Genomic DNA, 23,662 nt, shown 5'->3' with positions numbered 1-23,662 from the left:
CAGACCCCACAGAACCGAAAAACCAATTTAAGACACAAAAAATGACATACATGCGTTCTCTGTCAAACAACAAACAGCAGACGCATAATATAATGACATACTGTAGCTGTGACAATATGGCTTCATCCAATATGCATAGGCCAGGCTATGTGATAATCGCATGTTCCATGCATTAGGGTCGGGGGCAGTACTAGTGTGCTATGCTGTGGAATCTGTGGGAATACAAGGGGATCTTATTGTCGGGGGTGAGAAGTGTGTGTGTGTGTGTGTCACACGATTCAAGCTTATTAAAGTGGAAAGAAGCCTCTCCATTCATAACTTGGTGCAGAATTAACCAGAAGCTTGGATGAACATTCAAAGACTTTCTCTTGCATTCACTCTACATCTCACCCACTAATGACAATTAAAAGGGTAAAAAGTCATAAATATTGATGTATATCAACAATGGCTCTTACAGTAATACATATACAGTTCTTTATATGAGCAATAGGATCATACGTGGTATTGTAATATACTGTGGTTATACGTGGTATTGTAAGAGGCTGAATGCACATTTTTACCATTCAATCTTTAAACAAAAGTATTCTGATGAAAGGTCAGCGGTGTTTCAACATGGTTTATTCTTGATATCTAATGCTAATAAGGTGACCTTTGAAATGTTTTAGGTCTTTGTTGCTGCATGCATAATATAGTTTATAGTAAAGGGCAAACCAACCATATACCCAAGACTAATGATGGAACTTGGAAGACAATATTTATTAAAATATTGTACATCTAAAATCCACTACAATAATAGTATGTGCATGATCATTTACACTGTGTCAGTACCGGACAATCATCTGTTGGTGCATCATGATATGAACATCACCACAAAATAAGAAAATCAAATGGGTAATCTAAGAAAATGTTGTAACTTCATTATTTATATTACATGTTTCAATTTGTAAGTCGCTCTGGATAAGAGCGTCTGCTAAATGACGTAAATGTAAATGTAAATGTTAGAACTGCGAAAAAGTATTAATCTGTCAGAAATATTAACCAAAATAGTAACAGTCCTCTGGGAATGAGGAGTGAAACATCTCCTTGTCTGTTTCCCCTTCAAGTGCTATATTAATATCTGTAACTTGAATCTCTCAGACAGGCAGAAAAAGAACACCTTCTAGTAAGAAATTAAATGTTTATGTGTTGTCCTGTATATTCCCACATGGTGGCACTGTGGCTCTATGATTAGAGAGATACATCAGGTAGTTTTCCTGTAAAGCCATCTGTGACCTCTCACAGCCCTGTTATGAGAGATGCAAACAGTAGTGCAGTTAATGCACATTTCATTACAATTACCACACTGAGTATGCACTTATTACTCACTAAATGTAATGCAAATGTCAAAGTTTGACACATACAGTATCAATGTCTTTAGTCATATTGTACAGCATTGTACACTATTTCATATCTCATATTTACAGGTTCAGGCAGGGAGACATTGAGTACATCTCCTGTGTTTGAATAGGGAGTGGAGGTGGAAAATCCAAGCAGTTACATGAAGCAACGGCTTTGTCACCACAATGTTTTGTATGTAGAGACAGAGCCAGGAGGGGAAAGACAGGAGGCCAACTAGCTAGTTCAGACACAGCTGACATGCTCAGTGGGGGTGGGAGAGACACTGGCCAACTTCTCTAGCATCCCAGATCTGTTTTCCTCTCTCTCCAACCTCATTCTGCCTTTAATATTCCCATTGTGGCTGTTACAGTTACAGTCGTTGGCATCTTTCCTGCAGAGTCTAGGGGTGACGGCATAAACAGGAAAGACAGGGTTGGCTGGGGTGCTCTTGGCTGGTGGGCTGTGGTAGATACATTGTAGGTAGCGGTGGAAGGCCTGTCTGTAGGTCCTGTTAAATAGAGTGTAGACCAATGGGTTGACACCAGAGGAGACATATCCCACCCAAACAAAGACCTTTAGGAGCACTGCCAACACAGGCTTATTGCACAGGCTTATTATCGAGTCCTCACACAACACACTCAGCACGTTGGTGATGAAGAATGGACACCACATAATCAGGAAGAGGAAAAACACCACACCCAGGACCATGGAAGCTCTCCTCTCATTTTTGATTGATTGAGCCATGCCAGGTCTCCCGCCAGGTCCCCCTGGCTCCTGCCTCCCTGCTGGAGAGATGGGTTGCAAGGAGGCTTGAGAGACGGAAATATTGGAGGCAGCAATAGCTGGCAAGGCCTCATGACTAGGGTCCTGTTTGAGGAGGCTAAGGCTGTCCCCTGCGGGGGGCCTTATGGTGATCCTGAGTAAGGCAGGCCGGTTGATCGAAACCTCGCCTCCATGCAGGTAATCAGAGGCTTGGCACTGCAGCACCCGCACAGTCAAACAGTAGCTGATCACCATGATGACCAGAGGGACGAAGAAGGCTACGAAGGAGCCCACCAGGACGAAGCTGTGCTCGTTCAGTACACAGGTCCCATTGACAAACACCTTCCCCTCATCATACAGGCCAATCACAGGGATGGGCATGGAGATCACTGTCAGAGAGAGAGACGGACGGGACAGGACAATGAATATCACATTTAAACCAATGCACAAACACAGCTACATCTATCTTTAACATCATATTATTAGATTAGAGGAGGGGATCATAGTGATTAAAATTGACCACCAGAGGCTTTCAAGGAAGGACACGAAGGCGGAGAAAATGTGAGGTTTTTAGATAAAGTCGACAAGCTAACAGGTTGACTGGCTATCAGATTTCTGCAGAACCAAAAAGCCTTGAGCCATAAGACCATAATAGCCTGTCCTGTCGTCCCCGTATAGAGCATCTCTCAGGGTGAAGATGCCATAAGGCTCTCATTAAGAGCCCCAGGAGATGGGAGAGAAAAGTATTCCTTCTTGACAGATAGTAGAAAAAAGCACTAATGTTCTTTCTTCAAAGGCCAAAACAGAAATAATGTTTCAAAGTAACACACTATCTCTCTAGACATACGCACACACAGATCTGTTTTTTTATATTTTTATATTTACAGTAACTATGTTAGCAGGAACTCACCTATAGAGATGGTCCAGACGAGGGCGATCTTAGCCTTGGCCTTGGAGAGGGAGTTGGAGCGGCTGTGTTGGATGGGGTTACAGATGCCCACATAGCGGTCCAGTGAAATGGCACACAGGTGCATGATGGATGCTGTGGAGAACAGCACGTCTAGGTAGATCCAGATGGGACAAAGGGGTCTGGGGAAGGGCCACAGGTAGTCTGAAGAATGGACGGGCACAGTTCACCAAGAATTACTGATATTTCATTATCAAATCGGAACACCTACTTTGTGACCATGCAAACAAATCCAAAGTAATTTTTCAGTCTCATACAGTATATCATCAAATAGACTGCTATGATGTTACTAGAAAAATACCTGATCAAAGCCTTTAAGCCTTCATGGCATGAAAGTAAGAGGGAAGAGTTTCTCTTGCTGTTACCCAGTTGCACAAACCCATTTGATCTAAAATAAACACATTATTTAAAGCTGCTCAGAGTAATAGGGCTAACTGAAATAAGGAAATTGTATGGGAACTGGGAAGGGGATAATCTCACATTGGTGTGTCAGGGGTTCCCTTACAAAAAAACACATGTCAAATTTGCATTTTCACATGTAAAAATCGCATTTTAATACTTGAAATCGCATTTTCACATGTGAAATAACTGTTTTCACATGTTGAGCTTAAATGTAGTGCAGTTTCATATATGACATTTGCGGTTACTATGTTAAAAACTTTCACATGTAAAAAACATTCACATGTGAAAATCTCACTTTCACATGCGGAATTGCATTTTCACATGTGAAAAACAGTCACATGTGAAAATCACATTTGCTATTTCACAAGTAAAAAAACTACAATCGCATGTAAATATTTAATTTGCAATTCCACATTTTCTATTTTCATTGTTTTTCACAACTTGCAATTCCACATCCAATCTAATTTGCAGTTTCACATGTAAGAAAACTCCACATTTACTCCAATATTTGTAAAGAAAGTCAATGTAAACAAACACGGTATAGCCTAAAAACATGGTTAATGCTATAATTGGGAGAACATAGATGGTCAGTCCTTGCATCCATAGCGTAGTCTATGGATTTGAGAGTGGTTGCATTTCTCCAGCCTCATCCCTCAGCTTTTTACAGAAACTGTGGTGGGAGGAACACTTTTCGTTCTTAATTGTTAATTTTGTGCCATTAATATCAAGTAAAACTTCGAAATCGAGAATACAATTCTTAGTATTGAAAACAAAAAGAATCATATTGAAAGCAAAAAACATAAACCCCAAAGTATTGATAGCAAAACAAAATGTTGCAAGGAAATAATGTTTAAATGCAAGAGAAAATTCATTGTAAATGGATGCAATTTTTGATAACGTAAAACGCCTCCCTCTTTCCTGCAATTTTCACTATTTGGTTATGTTATCCTAGCCTTTGCTGCCTTTTTTCTAGTTGCACCCTGCATCCGACTGCGGGTTTGCCTCTGAAGCTAAGGAGGGTCGGTCCCCTGAATGGGAATTTTTTATAAAATTGAAGCTCACTTACTGCATTTCTACACAATTTAAAAATTGCAATTTGGAGTACAGCAAAACAAGCAAAATGGACTCCAGCCATTATCACCTTGTTGCTGTAGCTTCATTCACCTCAGTCAATATTTAACATTCCACAAACACATGAATGTGCTGCTACACACTAGCTCAGCCCGGGAATAAAACTCTAGTTTAGTTTCCTGTCAAGTCAAACAGCAGTTATCTAGCCAAAGCTATCTACTACAGCCATCTTTACCTCTGCACTGTTTTGAGAAAAAGTTGCGTTGATGCGTGCTCCATAAAGCCAGCCAGCCATACAAACACTTGCCTCCCGCTCCCAGGCGTCCGCATGGTCCTAAAGTCAGCCCGATTACCGCTAAACTGCATTTGCCTTTTAATCAGGATTGGAATGATTTCAGTAGCCTATTTTAAAATTGATGGTGTTGAGCTAGGGCATACCCTGCCATACCCAATTGACGCCCCTGCCTCATAGTAAAGCCTCTTATCCCTAGCTGCTTTCAAGAGATCATTATCCAGAGGGCAAACAAACACTGCTTTGCAATTCTAAAAGAGCTCAACCTACCACCTACCATAGAGAATGTTAATCAGTGAGACCGGCATGACGAGAAAGCCCACGAGCATGTCTGCCACAGCCAGGGAGCGCAGGAAGAAGCTGGTGGCATTCTGCAGCTTCCTCTCCAGAGACACAGCTAAGATGAGCAGGATGTTGCCCGCCACAGTGAAGAAGATGACCACTAAGATGAGCAGGGCAGGCCAGTTCTTCTCCTTGCCAGGTGTCTCTGGTCTGGAGTCAGACTGATTCCATTCCATGGGGAAGCTCAGATGAATGAGAATGGTAGTGCTCTCTGGCAGAGTCATCCTGTCACTGAGGGAGGGTGGAGCCAGCCTGGACCCTCCAATCAGGGCTGCTGCTGTGCTCAGCCATCACCTGTGTTCCAAGGCAGTGCTATGGAGCCCAACAAACGTTTCACTTCCTGGGATGTCAATTATAGACCGAAGGTTTAGTTCTTCGTGTCCTTGGAAAACTCTTGGATGTTCCGGTTATTTATTAGGATTATTTTAAACCACATCTGCAAAAGAAACCGAAACAGTTCTGAGTTAGTCACGTTTCTGTAAACACATTGAGTTTTTTCCATTGTTTGCTTTTTCCCCCCAGGGCAATACTAGTATGCTATTTTATTTCTTCAAATGACGTATTACAAGAAATTAAGTGCTATTTGCATGTGCACATCTTACAGAGGATAGCTTTAGAGCAGACGGCAATAGGGGTGATTCTCTAATTGCTCTGGTTTAAATCCACTGTTTCTGCCAGATGGGCTGGATGCTCTGGGCTCTCTACTGGTGCCAAAGAGGATGTGCAATGAGTGACCATGGGACATGGATCCGGTTCTGATCCACTGAGTCAAGGAACAGCTGAACTTCTACAGAAATCATGCAGTCTCACTAAAAACAGCAGCGAGGGCAACCCTCACTGGGGTGACCCTCACATGTCTGTCTCTGGCCCTCACATGTCTGTCTCTGGCCCTCACATGTCTGTCTCTGGCCCTCACATGTCTGTCTCTGTTAGTCGAGTAGAATGGAATAGAATCAATAGAGCATTGGATGCCTCATTTAAACACGCAAAAGTTCAAGAATAAACAACACGATAAGGCAGCTTATGCAGAGAAGATTACTAAACTCTGCAAATAAATGATAGACTTGATAAAGCACTTGGCTATTGAAGAAGACCCCAGATGGTATTGCATGTTGTTCTTCTGTAAGAACATCCAAGTGCTGATGTGTATCACGTCTGTCTATGTGCCACATCGGGAGTCTATGCTGTATCTACAGAATGATAGCCAGATTACAAGGCACTACCACTGTAAGAACATAAATATGTCACACCATGCCGTGCTAAAATCCCAAACAATGTCAATGTATTATCCTTCAAAGGGGCAAAATTAATAGTGAATACTGTGGCAGTGGTAAATGAACAGAATACCAGTAATGTAACATATAAAGATTAAAGAGGAAGACAAATTAGAGATAGTCTGAGTTGATTTTAGTACCTGGCTGTCTTCATTCCTCCGGCAAACAGTGATTCAACACTTGAAAAGAATATTTTTTTGCCACCTTTAATTTGTCCACGGAACACCAAGCTATATGAACTCCCTGGGGGAGTGAAGGAAATTGTAATGTTTCAAAATGCATGCACTGACGATGTCTGTAGGACAGCTGGCATTACCTTTGTACAGATGTAGGATCTTAATTTGAGCCAGTTTGCTACAGCAAGAAAATAATCCTGCAGCAACAGGATATGTGAGTTATTATGTAGATTATAATTAATGGACATTTTTGTAGGGGTTGAAACATTTCATTAGGGCAAATCAAGTCTGGAATTTCAAAGTAGAAATAACAAACTTTTTTTTAAGAAGCCTTTTTAAAACTCAAATACACTACAAGTTTGCATTTCCTGCTGTGCATTAAAATTCTCAGCAACAAAAGAGTGATCAAATTAAGATCCTACATCTGTATGTGTTCCTCCATGTACAGAATCTGTGTTATATATTTATGTGTTCTACACAGTGCCTTCGGAAAGTATTCAAACCCCTAGACTTTTTCCACATTTTGTTACGTTACAGCCGTATTCTAAAATGGATTAAAGAAATAAAAATCCTCAGCAATCTACATACAATATTCCATAATGATAAAGCGAAAACAGGTTTTTAGAAATTTTAGCAAATTTAGACCCTTTGCTATGAGACTCGAAATTGAGATCAGGTGCATCCTGTTTCCATTGATCATCCTTGAGATGTTTCTACAACTTGATTGGAGTCCACCTGTGGTAAATGTGATTGATTGGACATGATTTGGAAAGGCACACACCTGTCTATATAAGGTCCCACGGTTTACAGTGCATGTCAGAGCAAAAACCAAGCCATGATGTCGAAGGAATTGTCCGTAGAGCTCCGAGACAGAAATGTGTCGAGGCACAGATCAGGGGAAGGGTACCAAAAAATGTCTGCAGCATTGAAGGTCCCCAAGAACACAGTGGCCTCCATCATTCTTAAATGGAAGAACTTTGGAACCACCAAGACTCTTCCTAGAGCTGGCCGCCTGGCCAAACTGAGCAATCAGGGGAGAAGGGCCTTGGTCAGGGAGGTGACCAAGAACCTGATGGTCACTCTGACAGAGGTCTAGAGTTCCTCTGTGGAGATGAGAGAACCTTCCAGAAGCACAACCATCTCTGCAGCACTCCACCAATCAGGCCTTTATGATAGAGTGGCCAGACGGAAGCCACTCCTCAGTAAAAGGCACATGACAGCCTGCTTGGAGTTTGTCAAAAGGCACCTAAAGACTCTCAGAACATGAGAAACGAGATTCTCTGGTCTGATGAAACCAAGATGAAACTCTTTGGCCTGAATGCCAAGGGACACGTCTGGAGGAAACCTGGCACCATCCCTATGGTGAAGCATTGTGGTGGCAGCATCATGCTGTATGGATGTTTTTCAACGGCAGGGACTGGGAGACTAGTCAGGATTGAGGCAAAGATGAACGGAGCAAAGTACAGAGAGATCATTGATGAAAACCTGCTCCAGAGCGTTCAGGACCTCAGATTGGGGCGAAGGTTCACCTTCCAACAGGACAATGACCCTAAGCACACAGCAAAGACAACGCAGGAGTGGCTTCGGGAGAAGTCTCAGAATTGAGCCACACAGGATACATTATAACACTACTAATATGGTAGCTTAATTACTTTAAATACATTTTACTATTGTGCCACCAGAAGTAGTAGTAACACCAATGATACATTTTAGGTAAATGAGGATTTTCTGAAATGGAGGCCAGATTCTCAAATCTTAGGTCATTAACCGCCTAAAAATTATTTACATGCATAATTACACCGACAGAAAATACACTTAGCGACAGAATATGGACCCGAAATGTATTAAATATGCAAAACATTTTAAAAAAAATCTTTACCATTACAAATGTAGACATAGAGGACAGAGATATAATTTGGGATGCTTTTAAGGCTTATATTGGAGGAATTGGTAGAAGTTAAATCAAAGTTAGAAATAAAAATGTAAGTAACATTTAAATAAATCACTATTTTAGAAAAGCCCATAAAAAAATATTTACACTGTAAAGAAGAAAATAACATTTCTGAATTTAAGCAGGAATATCTTATTTTACTTTTGAAGAGAGCCAACAACTACAGATTAAACTCAAATAAAGCATACAATTTAATGGCAAATAAACCTGGTAAATATCTAGCAGCCCTCACAAAACGAATACACGCCAAACTAGCTATAATTTTAAAAGATAAAGATACAAATGCGTTAATTAGAAACAACGCAATTAATGTCTGTTTTAAAAGTTTCTATGAAAATCTATATAAATCATCATTAAACAACAGTTTAACTGATCCTACAGCCTTCTTAGACTCAACAACCCTGAAGCAATTATCAGCAGACAAAAAAGAATCACTAAAAACCGAGATCACCCAAAAAGAAATATTAGACACTCTTAAAACATTCGCTCAGAGAAAAGCACCAGGATTGGATGGCTTTCCCATAGAATTCTATTTAACATTTTGGGACAAAGTAGCACCCCTATTTACACAAATGACAACACATGTCACTCAATTCAGTACTTCCTAGTTCCATGTATCAAACAGTTATTTCAGTTATATTAAAACCAGGAAAATCTGGAGAGTCCCCTGCTGATTACAGACCCTAAGGTTAATAAATTGTGACATTAAATTAATAACAAAGCTCATAAGCAATAGAATGGCAAAAGTCTTACTAGACTTGACACATATCAATCAAACAGGGTTTATTAAAAATAGACACTTACAAACAAATACAAGAACGTTTCAGTTTAATACAATACGCGAAAAACCAAGATATACAATTGAAGTCGGAAGTTTACATACACCTTAGCCAAATACATTTAAACTCTGTTTTTCACAATTCCTGCCTTTTAATCCTAGTAAAAATTCCCTGTCTTAGGTCAGTTAGGATCATCACTTTATTTTAAGAATGTGAAATGTCAGAATAATAGTAGAGAGAATGATTTATTTCAGCTTTTATTTCTTTCATCACATTCCCAGTGGGTCAGAAGTTTACATACACTCAATTAGTATTTGGTAGCATTGCCTTAAAATTGTTTAACTTGAGTGAAACGTTTTGGGTAGCCTTCCACAAGCTTCCCACAATAATATGGGTGAATTTTGGCCCATTCCTCCTGACAGAGCTGGTGTAACTGAGTCAGGTTTGTAGGCCTCCTTGCTCGCACACGTTTTTTCAGTTCTGCCCACAAATTGTCTATAGGATTGAGGTCAGGGCTTTGTGATGGCCACTCCACCTTGACTTTGTTGTCCTTAAGCCATTTTGCCACAACTTTGGAAGTATGCTTGGGGTCATTGTCCATTTGGAAGACCCATTTGCGACCAAGCTTTAACTTCCTGACTGGTATTGAGATGTTGCTTCAATATATCCACATAATTTTCCTTCCTCATGATGCCATCTATTTTGTGAAGTGCACCAGTCCCTCCTGCAGCAAAGCACCCCCACAGCATGATGTTGCCACCCCCGTGCTTCACGGTTGGGATGGTGGTCTTCCGCTTGCAAGGACCCCCTTTTTCCTCCAAACATAACGATGGTCATTACGGCCAAACAATTCTATTTTTGTTTCATCAGACCAGAGGACATTTCTCCAAAAAGTATGATCTTTGTCCCCATGTTTAGTTGCAAACCGTAGTCTGGCTTTTTTATGGTGGTTTTGGAGCAGTGGCCTCTTCCTTGCTGAGCGGCCTTTCAGGTTATGTCGATATAGGACTTGTTTTACTGTGGATATAGATACTTTTGTACCTGTTTCCTCCAGCATTTCACAAGGTCCTTTACTGTTGTTCTGGGATTGATTTGCACTTTTCGCACCAAAGTACGTTCATCTCTAGGAGACAGAACGCGTCTCGTTCCTGAGCGGTATGACGGCTGCATGGTCCCATGGTGTTTATACTTGCGTACTATTGTTTGTACAGATGAACGTGGTACCTTCAGGCGTTTGGAAATTGCTCCCAAGGATGAACCAGACTTGTGGAGGTCTACACTTTTTTTTCTGAGGTCTTGGCTGATTTATTTTGATTTTCCCATGATGTCAAGCAAAGAGGCACTGAGTTTGAAGGTAGGCCTTGAAATACATCCACAGGTACACCTCCAATTGACTCAAATTATGTCAATTAGCCTATCAGAAGCTTCTAAAGCCATGACATCATTTTCTGGAATTTTCCAAGCTGTTTAAAGACACAGTCAACTTAGTGTATGTAAACTTCTGACCCACTGGAATTGTGATACAGTGAATTATAAATGAAATAATCTGTATGTAAACAATTGTTGGAAAAATTACTTGTGTCATGCACAAAGTAGATGTCCTAACCGACTTGCCAAAACTATAGTTTGTTAACAAGAAATGTGTGGAGTGGTTGAAAAACAAGTTTTAATCCAACCTAAATGTATGTAAATTTCCGACTTCAACTGTAGATTGATCAATAATGGCTGTTAATGCCGAAAAGGCTTTTGACCATCTTGAATGGCCTTTTCCATTCAAAACTTTAGAAGCTTTCAACTTTCCAGCTGAAATAATACATTTAATACAAATATTAGATAAATGTCCTAAAGCAAAAATATACACAAATAATACATTATCTGATGAAATTGCTTTAGAAAGGGCCACAAGACAAGGATGTCCTCTCTCCCCCTCCTGTTTGCACTGGCAATTGAACCGCTTGTAGACAGGACCCAAACGTAACAGGTATCAGTATTGGTAAACATGAATATAAACTAAAATGATTTGCAGATGATCCCCTGATATACCTAACCAATATTGAATTGCTAAAAATATATTTTCTGAATACTCTCAGGACATAACATTTACGTGGAAAGAAATGAAATCATGACAATAGGAAAAATCTACAGCAATCCGTTAAGTGGACCACAAAAAATATAAAATACTTAGGATACTTAATAAGTGACAACAAACAAATATATAAAGATAACTTTATCCCATTACTCAACAATATGAAAGCAGATCTAATTAAATTGAACAATGTTCCAAGAAACCTTACAGGTAGAATAAACCTCTTCAGAATGGCATAGCTCCCAAAGTTTTTAATACCAATTACCCCACCGAAGACATTATTTAAAAAAGTATACTTAGTTATAACAGACTTTACATGGGCAAATAAAACTCATAGAATAAAAAGGAAAGTTTTACATCTTTCTAAGTCTGAGGGTGGTTTTAACCTTCCAGACTTGGAATTGTATCAACTCGCCATGCAGGGCTTTTACTTGTGACATGTAGTTAAATGCACTAAAGAAGATGTAAATGTACTTTTAATGTGTCTGAATATTTCAAGACATGGCATATGAGGGTGCAGTGAGATACCCAATGGGTTGGATGATACTTTTCTCTTCAGTCATCTAAAAAAAATGTATACTTAAAAACTGGAAATCAACCAATCCTCCATTGTTAACACAATAGAGCCCCACATTGGAGGTGTCATAATACCCATAAAACCTAGCAGTCAAACAGGTAAACGTTTCCAATAGTTTTGCCACCATATATTCTTCCCAAAGGGGATTTTAGAAACATTTAAAATAAGGGCTGTGTTTGGTGTAGGCTTACCCTGGCGTGACATTTTGATAACCATGTACACTACCAGTCAAAGGTTTTAGAACACCTACTCATTCAAGGGTTTTTCTTTATTTGTACTATTTTCTACATTGTAGAATAATAGTGAAGACATCAAAACTATGAAATAACACATATGGAATCATGTAGTAACCAAAAAAGTGTTAAACAAATCAAAATATATTTTATATTTGAGATTCTTTAAATAGCCACCCATTGCCTTGATGACAGCTTTGCACACTCTTGGCATTCTCTCAACCAGCTTCATGAGGTAGTTTTGATGTCTTCACTATTATTCTACAATGTAGAAAATCGTTTTAAAAAAATAAAGAAAACCCCTTGAATGAGTAGGTGTTCTAAAACTTTTGACCGGTGGTGTACATCTCTCTCAGGCAAGGTGACTTTTATCAATATATATTATCTATTTACTCTCAGATTCGAAAATGCTAATTAGCTTCAAAATCGACATCATGCAAAACTACAAATCCCTGCAAGCTCCTGCACATCATCTCTAGCTGACAACAGGCATTTTGTCAATTTAAAAGTTGCACAAGACTGTTCACAGAATTGTCCATTTAAAGAAATGTAGCCAAATTATTCACTACTACATTTAGCTAACATTCGATAGTTAATCCAGAGATTCTTACCTTTGCCTCGATTCGGCAGTCTAGTCCAGATCATCATGGCCTTTGTAGCTCTTTATGATAGCCACATTAGTAGCTAATTAGCATTTCATATTTCGGGGGTAAATACAGGTGAATATATTGATAAAAGTCACCTTGTCCTAGAGAGATTTACACGGTTATCAAAACCTCACACCAGGCTAAGCCTACACGAAACACATCCCTTATTTGAAGTGTTTCTAAAATCCACTATGAGAAAAATAAATGGTGGAAAAACGATTGGAACCATTTCCCTGTTTGACCGCTAGGTTTTATGGGTATTATAACTCATACTGTCGTACTCTATAGAAAGGTCAAATTCTTTATTATCTAAATGTTGAAAGTGCGTGGGCGAAGGAGAGAAACAAAATGGTGCAGTTTGAGGCCATGTGGCGGAGAGTGATGCGGGCGCTGGAGATTGGGGTGTGAGCAGGTGACTCTGGGCAGGGGTGATTTTGTGGATGTTTGTGTGCATCTGTATGTTGTTGTTTGTATGTGTATGTTTTGTATTGTTAAAAAAATAATAGTAAATCAAATCGTACAAAATAATAACAATGACTAAAGTGATATGAATAATAATTTTGCTCACAACGTAAATTCCCTTCATTTAATTTGAGTAACAAAACCAAACCAAATTATCAAAGCAATCTTCAAATGTATGACATATTAAAAGGGTGTGATTAGGTAATAATTTTCTTGAATATAGACCCCTCCCCCGATAACAGTTTGCCACTGGAGGGAATGCTCAAGGTCATTGTACAGTGTATATTTGTAATGAGTGATTTTTAAGGTACTAACACCAATGACATAAAACTAAGGGACACATATTATATTTGTAAACTAAATTGGTATTTTAGTAACCTTCTTTGTTTTTATTGTTCTATGCACTATATTACTTTCTAGCATTCTAAATAATAGATATCTATCTCAAACTCCCCAAAACATGTCACTACACCTCTACTGGGTCACTACTGGGGCAAGCCAATTTGCTTACCCTAAGTACTTTAAACAATGTATAAGCATAACATTTTGCACTATAAATGACTTGCATTATGTTTTATCATTGATAAACAGTTCAATATGAACAAAAACATATATGTGTAACTTTTTGTAATTTTAAAGTGTTTTTCATGGGTGCAAAGGCGAGGGACGCAAATGCCACCGTAATTCAAGAACGACCCTGTTAGTTTCCTGAGATTTCCCAAATTAGATCAATTTTGTTACCATCTCTGACATAAACTTTCAGAGATGGGTCGGTTCGCACAGGCAATTTTAAAAAGCACTATAGAAATTGTAGTAAGAATTAGAAACGCATGGAATTTGGTTGTTAATGTGTCCCTTTGGCATTTGTCTGAAACATGCATTTACTGTACAGTATAACATTGAAGAAGCAACATGTGTCCCTCACATTGAACCTCCCTTGAACTCAGAGGCAAGAATATAAACACACTATACTTGAGGTTTCCAGCTGCTGTACTTGAAACAGATAATGGTAATCCCTCATGAGCATCTGACCAAATTATGTGAGATTTTAGTTCTGGGGTAACCGAGATTACGATGATAGGAATATAAAGTTTATTATTTGGTCTTAGTAAACAGCCCTCTTAATATGCATGTTTCATGATACTGTTGTTTCTTTAATATGACTTGTATTCATCTTAGGTGGGCTTACATGTTGTAGACATAAGCAATGATGTTCCTATATTATGAGGTTGTATTAAAGATAATATTTGTGCTGGAAGACTTACAGTTTATCATCTTCTAAATGGTCCGTGTAGTGCTGTTCATGCATGACTGTCTGGCTCTCACATGGCAACAGCATGCTGAAATAAAAATCCTGTCTGCCAGCCTCCTCTGTGATGTAGGTAAATAGGTCCTCAGTCCAGTTCCGCAGTCAGAATAGATTCAAAAGCATTATGATCTTCATCCCAGGGAAGACCTGCAATGTCTGGCATGTTCAACCCAGGTTAATGTAAAGCACAGGAGCCGGCTGAGGGGAGGACGGCTCATAATAATGGCTGGAATAATGCCTGGAATGGAGTGGATGTCTTGGTATCAAACACATGGAAACCAAGTCCCACTCCAGTCTCCTTTTCACCTCATTTATCACCTCATTTACTTAATAAAAGGCACATCTCAATAGGTGGTCCAGGTAGGGTTGCAAAGGGAGGATACATTACTGGAAACTTTCGAAGTTTACCAGTAAACTACCAGAAGTATTTGGACAAATTCACTTATAGTGTATTAAAGTAGTCAAAAGTGTAGTATTTGGTCCCATATACAGTGACTCTACAAACTCTACAGTGACTCTACAAACAGACATGCTAACCTCTCACCATTACCAATAACAGTGGAGGTAAGCATGTCTTGGGCGTATGATAATTTACCCTCTGTAACTTTCTCACTCATCATTATTCATGATTCATTCAGGATTATTCGTAATCATTGTAGCATCCACATTAATGTAGAAGTGTTTAGAAACAAATTATATTCTTATTTACAATAAAAGTGACTCCAAAATGACACAATACATTATTTACCATTCATTTCTATTGGGCACAAAATAATCTGAAACACAACCAAAACAAACTGAAAATGCATCCAACAAGTTTGTAGAGTAAAAAGTTTGATGTAGTCATTGCATGCTAGGAATATGGGACCAAATACTACACTTTTGACAATTTTTTATTTAACTAGGCAAGTCAGTTAAGAACAAATTCTTATTTTCAATGACGGCCTACACCGGCCAAACCCGGACGACGCTGGGCCAATTGTGCGCCGCCCTATGGGACTCTCAATCACGGCCGGTTGTGATACAGCCTGGAATTGAACCAGGGGGTCTGTAGTGACGCCTCAAACACTGAGATGCAGTGCCTTAGACCGCTGCACCACTCGGGAGCCCACCTTAGTTATAAGAATCTTTAGGGGTGTCAATCATTTTGACCCCTACCTTTTTGAGAAAAAAAAGTATTACTTGTTTATCAAAATCTCTTTCTCTGAGCAATTGTATTAATATAAAATAATATAATTTCCCACATTTTTTGAGCATACAGTATAGCTCAGTATTTGAATTATTTATTCTATACACTCATTATTGCTCATCTATATCAAGGGTGTCAATAATTTAGCACCCCACTGTATATGAAAATACTGCCTAATATTAAACATCTCAAATCCAAAATGCTGGAGTAGAGCCACATTTTAAAATGTTGCTTCACTGTCCAAATACATATACGCTGTATTTGCAACACACCTCCTTGTTAATGCATTTCCATTTCCGTTTTCGTGTGTTGCACATCCATTCAGTAGCGTCTATGAATCACATGAATATGAAGGCATAAATGTATGAAAGCGTGTACACTCATTTTAAATGTATATAGTTCTGTCCTTGTGATGCTCTTGTCTATTAATGTCATGTTTTATGTTTTGTGTGGACCCCGGGAAGAGTAGCTGCTGCTTTAGCACTAGCTAATGGGGATCCTAATAAACTACTAAATACTACATATGGAGGGAAGTGTATTTATATACCCACTGATTCTTGAAGTATATAACTTCCTCATTAGCTTAGTTCAACTGTCGTACCCATTTTTACATTTTACATTTTAGTCATTTAGCAGACGCTCTTATCCAGAGCGACTTACAGGAGCAATTAGGGTTAAGTGCCTTGCTCAAGGGCACATTTACGTCATTTAGCAGACGCTCTTATCCAGAGCGACTCACAAATTGGTGCATTCACCCTATAGCCAGTGGGATAACCACTTTACAATTTTTTTTTTGGGGGGGGGGTAGAAGGATTACTTTATCCTATCCCAGGTATTCCTTAAAGAGGTGGGGTTTCAAATGTCTCCGGAAGGTGGTGAGTGACTCCGCTGTCCTGGCGTCGTGAGGGAGCTTGTTCCACCATTGGGGTGCCAGAGCAGCGAACAGTTTTGACTGGGCTGAGCGGGAACTATGCTTCCGCAGAGGAAGGGAGCCAGCAGGCCAGAGGTGGATGAACGCAATGCCCTCGTTTGGGTGTAGGGACTGATCAGAGCCCGAAGGTACAGAGGTGCCGTTCCCCTCACTGCTCCATAGGCAAGCACCATGGTCTTGTAACGGATGTGAGCTTCAACTGGAAGCCAGTGGAGTGTGCGGAGGAGGGGGGTGACGTGAGAGAACTTGGGAAGGTTGAACACCAGACGGGCTGCGGCATTCTGGATGAGTTGTAGGGGTTTAATGGCACAGGCAGGGAGGCCAGCCAACAGCGAGTTGCAGTAATCCAGACGGGAGATTACAAGTGCCTGGATTAGGACCTGTGCCGCTTCCTGTGTAAGGCAGGGTCGTACTCTCCGAATGTTGTAGAGCATGAATCTGCAGGAGCGGGTCACCGCCTTGATGTTAGCGGAGAACGACAGGGTGTTGTCCAGGGTCACGCCAAGGCTCTTCGCACTCTGGGAGGAGGACACAACGGAGTTGTCAACCGTGATGGCGAGATCATGGAACGGGCAGTCCTTCCCCGGGAGGAAGAGCAGCTCCGTCTTGCCAGGGTTCAGCTTGAGGTGGTGATCCGTCATCCATACTGATATGTCTGCCAGACATGCAGAGATGCGATTCGCCACCTGGTTATCAGAAGGGGGAAAGGAGAAGATTAGTTGTGTATCGTCAGCGTAGCAATGATAGGAGAGGCCATGTGAGGATATGACAGAGCCAAGTGACTTGGTGTATAGGGAGAAAAGGAGAGGGCCTAGAACTGAGCCCTGGGGGACACCAGTGGTGAGAGCACGTGGTGCGGAGACAGCTTCTCGCCACGCCACTTGGTAGGAGCGACCGGTCAGGTAGGACGCAATCCAGAAGTGAGCCGCGCCGGAGATGCCCAGCTCGGAGAGGGTGGAGAGGAGGATCTGATGGTTCACAGTATCAAAGGCAGCAGACAGGTCTAGAAGGACAAGAGCAGAGGAGAGAGAGTTAGCTTTAGCAGTGCGGAGAGCCTCCGTGACACAGAGAAGAGCAGTCTCAGTTGAATGACCAGTCCTGAAACCTGACTGGTTTGGATCAAGAAGGTCATTCTGAGAGAGATAGCAAGAGAGTTGGCTAAAGACGGCACGCTCAATAGTTTTGGAAAGAAAAGAAAGAAGGGATACTGGTCTGTAGTTGTTGACATCAGTGGAATCGAGTGTTGGTTTTTTGAGAAGGGGAGCAACTCTCGCTCTCTTGAAGACGGAAGGGACATGGCCAGCGGTCAAGGATGAGTTGATCAGCGAGGTGAGGTAGGGGAGAAGGTCACCGGAGATGGTCTGGAGAAGAGAGGAGGGGATGGGGACAAGCGGGCAGGTTGTTGGGCGGCCTGCAGTCACAAGTCGCAGGATTTTATCTGGAGAGAGAGGGGAGAAAGAAGTCAAAGCATAGGGTAGGGCAGTGTGAGTAGGACCAGCAGTGTCATTAGACTTAACAAACGAGGATCGGATGTCGTCAACCTTCTTTTCAAAGTGGTTGACGAAGTCATCCACGAGAGAGAGGAGGGGGGGATTCAGGAGGGAGGAAAATGTGGCAAAGAGCTTCCTAGGGTTAGAGGCAGATGCTTGGAATTTAGAGTGGTAGAAAGTGGCCTTAGCAGCAGAAACAGATGAAGAAAATGTAGAGAGGAGGGAGTGAAAAGATGCCAGGTCGGCAGGGAGTTTAGTTTTCTTCCATTTCCGCTCCGCTGCCCGGAGCTCTGTTCTGTGAGCTCGCAATGAGTCATCAAGCCACGGAGCTGGAGGGGGAGGACCGAGCCGGCCGGGAGGATAGGGGACACAGAGAGTCAAAGGATGCAGAAAGGGAGGAGAGGAGGGTTGAGGAGGCAGAATCAGGAGATTGGAGGGAGAAGGATTGAGCAGAGGGAAGAGATGATAGGATGGAAGAGGAGAGAGTAGTGGGAGAGAGAGAGCGAAGGTTGCGGCGGCGCATTACCATCTGTGTAGGGGCAGAGTGAGTAGTGTTGGAGGAGAGCGAGAGAGAAAAGGAAACAAAGTAGTGGTCGGAGACATGGAGGGGAGTTGCAGTGAGATTAGTAGAAGAGCAGCATCTAGTAAAGATGAGGTCAAGCGTATTGCCTGCCTTGTGAGTAGGGGGGACGGTGAGAGGGTGAGGTCAAAAGAGGAGAGGAGTGGAAAGAAGGAGGCAGAGAGAAATGAGTCAAATGTGGACATAGGGAGGTTGAAATCCCCCAAAACTGTGAGGGGTGAGCCATCCTCAGGAAAGGAACTTATCAAGGCGTCAAGCTCATTGATGAACTCTCCAAGGGAACCTGGAGGGCGATAGATGACAAGGATATTAAGCTTAAATGGGCTAGTGACTGTGACAGCATGGAATTCAAATGAGGAGATAGACAGGTGGGTTAGGGGAAAAATTGAGAATGTCCACTTGGGAGAGATGAGGATTCCTGTGCCACCACCCATCTGACCAGATGCTCTCGGGGTATGCGAGAACACATGGTCAGACGAGGAGAGAGCAGTAGGAGTAGCAGTGTTTTCAGTGGTAATCCATGTTTCCGTCAGCGCCAGGAAGTCGAGGGACTGGAGGTTAGCATAGGTGGGGATGAAGTCAGCTTTGTTGGCAGCAGAACGGCAGTTCCAGAGGCTGCCTGAGACCTGGAACTCCAGGTGTGGGGTGCGTGCAGGGACCACCAGGTTAGAGAGGCAGCAGCCACGCGGTGTGAGGCGTTTGTGTAGCCTGTGCAGAGAGGAGAGAACAGGGATAGGCAGAGGCATAGTTGACAGGCTGTAGCAAATGGCTACAATAATGCAGAGGAGATCGGAATGAAATGAACTAAACATCTGGGAGAGGAGAGAGCAGGGCCTCCCTCACCAAAACTTCCACCTCAGAAACTATAATTGTTTCACTGAACCACCCGAACAAAAACTCTCCCAACTTCCACCTTTAGAAATCAGAATTGTTGTGAACCACAGCGGTCCAATGTTTAAAGGAATAGACTCAACCCACTTTATTCAGCTAGCTAACTATGACACCATAGCTAACTAGCATGCTAGCATCCAATAACACACAGTTTAGCACCAACACTTGGTCACAACAAACCACCAATAGTGTGTTAACACACTAAGCAGATAATTCGTGTCCGTGTCTAGTTCCTTTCATAACGCAGCAATAATTAAACGATGGCTAGCTTAGCACAAATATATTGTATTTAGCTGCCACAGTACAGCACACAATGGCTACTGTGTTGACTCTGTTCGAAAAACGGCTAGCTAGCTAGCTTCGTGCTACACCCGGCACCGCCGAAGACAATGCCAACCTACAGTAACTACCCACAACAGCCCACGATGCCTAACTATGACACCATAGCTAACTAGCATGCTAGCATCCAATAACACACAGTTTAGCACCAATACTTGGTTACAACAAACTACCAATAGTGTGTTAACACACTAAACAGATCATTCGTGTCCGTGTCTAGTTCCTTTCATAACGCAGCAATAATTAGACGTTGGCTAGCTAGCACAAGTATATTGTATTTAGCTACTACAGTACAGTTAGCTGGTCGTGTTGGCTAGCTAGCAATGGCTACTGTGTTGACTTTGTTTGAAGAACGGCTAGCTAGCTAGCTCGTGCTACACCCGGCACCGCCGAAAAAACAATGCTAACCTACAGTAACTACCCACAACAGCCCACGATGCCTAACTATGACGCCATAGCTAACTAGCATGCTAGCATCCAATAACACACAGTTTAGCACCAATACTTGGTTACAACAAACTACCAGTAGTGTGTTAACACACTAAACAGATAATTCGTGTCCGTGTCTAGTTCCTTTCATAACGCAGCAAAAATTAAACGTTGGCTAGCTGGCACATTAACATTGGAAACAACTCTCCACCGTTGCTAAACGTTACCGGTAGCTACCCGCTAGCTAGCTAGCTAGCCTCGTGCTTCGCCGGGCTCCGCCGTAAACAATACTTACCTACAATAATTACCTACGGAAACCTACAATAACTACCTAAATAACTACCTAAATAAACTACCTACAATACCTAACTACAACTACCTACCTACGATCTAAATACATGGTTTAAGCTTTACTCAACACCATAAAAGAAGCCAAGCTTACCTCCTGCTTAGAGAAAACACAACCTCTCCCGACCACAGCTCCCACCTGTTGTACCCCATCAAAACCCAAAATCGAAGCATGTTTTACTCCAATGTTTGTAAACATTGTAAATGTTAACAAACACTGTATAGGCTCAAAGCAGAAAGAGAGAAAACTTAGCAATTTTATAACTAATTTCATGCAATTCTACTCATTTTGCCATGACTTATGCCATGTTAATATGATATCTGAGTGAGAGTGACTAACAAAATCAATGGGGGCCCCCTGGAGGTCAGGGCCCCTGGGCACGTGCCCTTGGTGCCCGGTCGGTAATTCGGCCATGATTACTACAAGTTTAGATAGCATGCTAATTTACCAATAAAATAAAACATTTGCTGACATGGACTAACTGAGTGACGACCAGTGACTGACATAACAAGAGAAAAACTGCTGATGCACAACCAAATGTGTGTATTCTACCATCTAAATCTCAACAGTAAGTTGCAACTGCTTATGTCGCTTATGCCTAGGGCTGGCCCTGCTCAATTGGCTGCAAATTTGCTACAACCTCCCTCCTATCATGGTACCAGACTAGGCCCGCCTCGGCACAGCTAAACCAGACCATGCCCATCACAGCATAGCTCAACCAGACCCGGCCCACCTCAACTCAGCCCAGCTCAACATAGCACCGACCACTACCCTAGGGTCTGGCAAAACACTGTTGAGGATAGTGCACCACATGATGATCATCAGCCTACATATGCTGAGAGTTTGGAGCTTCACCAGCCACACCACCCTCCTTAATTCCCCCCACAACCTCCCTCCCAGGCTAGTTTTGGTTACCCTCGCTACTCCAATCCCCAGGACAGGCCTGGGTCCTATACTTTTTACTGTTTACATTAACAATATGTATTTTAAAATATATATATATATATACCTGCACTTGTCTGCCGATGATACTGTTGTGTATGCTATTGCCCCCACGGTTGACCAGGCACTATCTGATCTACAGGCTGCCTACATTGTATTACATAAAAACTTTATTGACCTGAAATTAATATTGAATGCAGGTAAAACGAAGTATATGATGATCAATGGGCCCCACACCGCTTGGTAATTCGACCATGCATACTACAAATGTAGATAGCTGTCCGCTAGACTAAGTTACCAATCAACATTTCTTTTTGCTGACATGGGCTATTTGAGTGACTGCTGATGCACAACCACATTTCGAAATTGCACCGTATTCTATTATTCTAACTCTCAACAGTAAATTGAGACCCTGACTGAGTTCCAAAAAACCACAACAAAAAACAGTTGCCCATCCCTGATTTAAGAAAGCAGATTATTCAGTCGACTTTCCTATCGGTACTAGACTATGGCGACATCATCTAATTTATTTGAACTCAGCTGCCACTTCATTAAAGCCGTTAGATACAGTTTATCATAGCGCACTGCGCTTTATTACGGGCGACAATTTTAGTACTCATCACTGCATTCTCTAACAGAAAGTTGGTTGGCCCGCTTTGATGTCACGTAGGTTGATACACTGCTATGTTTTCATTTATAAATCGCTTTTACAAAAAGTCCCACTGTACCTGACATCATCACTAAACTTTAGACATACGCGTTACCACACCTGGTCTCAGGGATGGCTAACTCTGGAAATTCCTTTGGTCTCTACTGAGTTAGTAAATCAGCTTTTAGTTTTCTTGCACCTTATTTGTGGAACAATCTTCAAAATGTTCTTAAATTTGATGTTTTGGTGCCTCTGGGGCAATTCAGAAACTTGATTGAGGATCATTACTGATGAATGTGTTTGTTTTTTATGACCTTGTTTTTCTTTCTGCTTGCATTTTGTATTTATATTTTGATGTCTGTATTTTCTGTAATTTATGTAATTCAGGGCTCATCTGTAAAAGAGACCTTGGTCTCAGTATGACTCCCCGATTTTACTCATGTTGATCTCATGGACTATCAGTCCCGAGCTCCAGCTATGAATTTGAGAATGTTTAAAACATTTCAGCCCATCCCTCAGCTTTAGGCTATAGCTAATCAATTTCAAATGGCTGGGGCTTCCATTTGAAAACGAATTAAGGATTGTGGCTTTATAAAGTGGCTATTTAGAATTGAGAATCCTAAAACTGTGTCTGTATAATAGCAAAGTGATGCAAATGAATTCACACAGCTTACAAAAAACGTGTAGCCTATGTGTTTGGAGATCACTTGCATGTCTTTACATAGGATACCCCATCTACTGTATTTCAAAGCGAAAAGTTACATACCCCAATAATACTGTCGGATCTTCTGCGCACCCTTTTAATTTTAACTTCCTCAAAAACGTGTTTTCCATCATAACCACATGTATTTCAGCCTCCTTTCATAGCATGAGAACTGTCAGTGTATAATCTGCGACAGTTACAGTAGAAGAGGTGTATCATCTGACTTCGAGTCTAGAACAAACCCACCCAGTAAGCACCGTCAGACGCCGACCTCCATGGATGTTGAAAAGACGTTGAAAGAGCACAGCAGAGTATAGTACAGTTCAGTACAGTAAAGTAGTGTATAGTTCATTACAGTACAGTAGAGTACAGTAATATACAGTAAAGTAGAGTAGCCTATAGTTCAGTACACTACAGTAGAGCACAGTAGAGTAAAACTATATTATAGTGTACTTTACCCTAC

At 41.3% G+C, this 23,662-nt stretch overlaps 1 protein-coding gene across 1 annotated transcript; it reads right to left on the bottom strand.

Annotated features, from left to right (window-relative positions):
* Positions 1-737: 737 nt before the first annotated feature.
* On the bottom strand, positions 738-23,354 carry LOC121579633 (5-hydroxytryptamine receptor 2C). The gene is made up of 4 exons (XM_041894395.2): positions 23,263-23,354; positions 5,149-5,649; positions 3,050-3,250; positions 738-2,528 (listed from the first exon to the last, which is right to left on the bottom strand). Exons 2-4 carry the CDS (start codon positions 5,435-5,437, stop codon positions 1,621-1,623), a joined length of 1,398 nt encoding a protein of 465 aa, XP_041750329.1. The 5' UTR covers positions 5,438-5,649; positions 23,263-23,354; the 3' UTR covers positions 738-1,620.
* Positions 23,355-23,662: the final 308 nt, after the last annotated feature.

Source organism: Coregonus clupeaformis, chromosome 13 (genome assembly GCF_020615455.1).
Source record: "Coregonus clupeaformis isolate EN_2021a chromosome 13, ASM2061545v1, whole genome shotgun sequence".
Lineage (NCBI taxonomy): Eukaryota > Metazoa > Chordata > Actinopteri > Salmoniformes > Salmonidae > Coregonus > Coregonus clupeaformis.
The sequence above is the reverse complement of the archived record's forward strand: the minus strand, read 5'-3'. Positions and strand labels throughout refer to the sequence as shown.

Coding starts and splice junctions, on each gene's coding strand:
- LOC121579633 (XM_041894395.2), bottom strand. CDS start 5,437: ATGACTCTGCCAGAGAGCACTACCATTCTCATTCATCTGAGCTTCCCC. Junction 3,251..5,148: donor ACTGATTAACATTCTCTATG/GTAGGTGGTAGG, acceptor TCCATTCTTCAG/ACTACCTGTGGCCCTTCCCC. Junction 2,529..3,049: donor CGTCTGGACCATCTCTATAG/GTGAGTTCCTGC, acceptor TCTCTCTGACAG/TGATCTCCATGCCCATCCCT.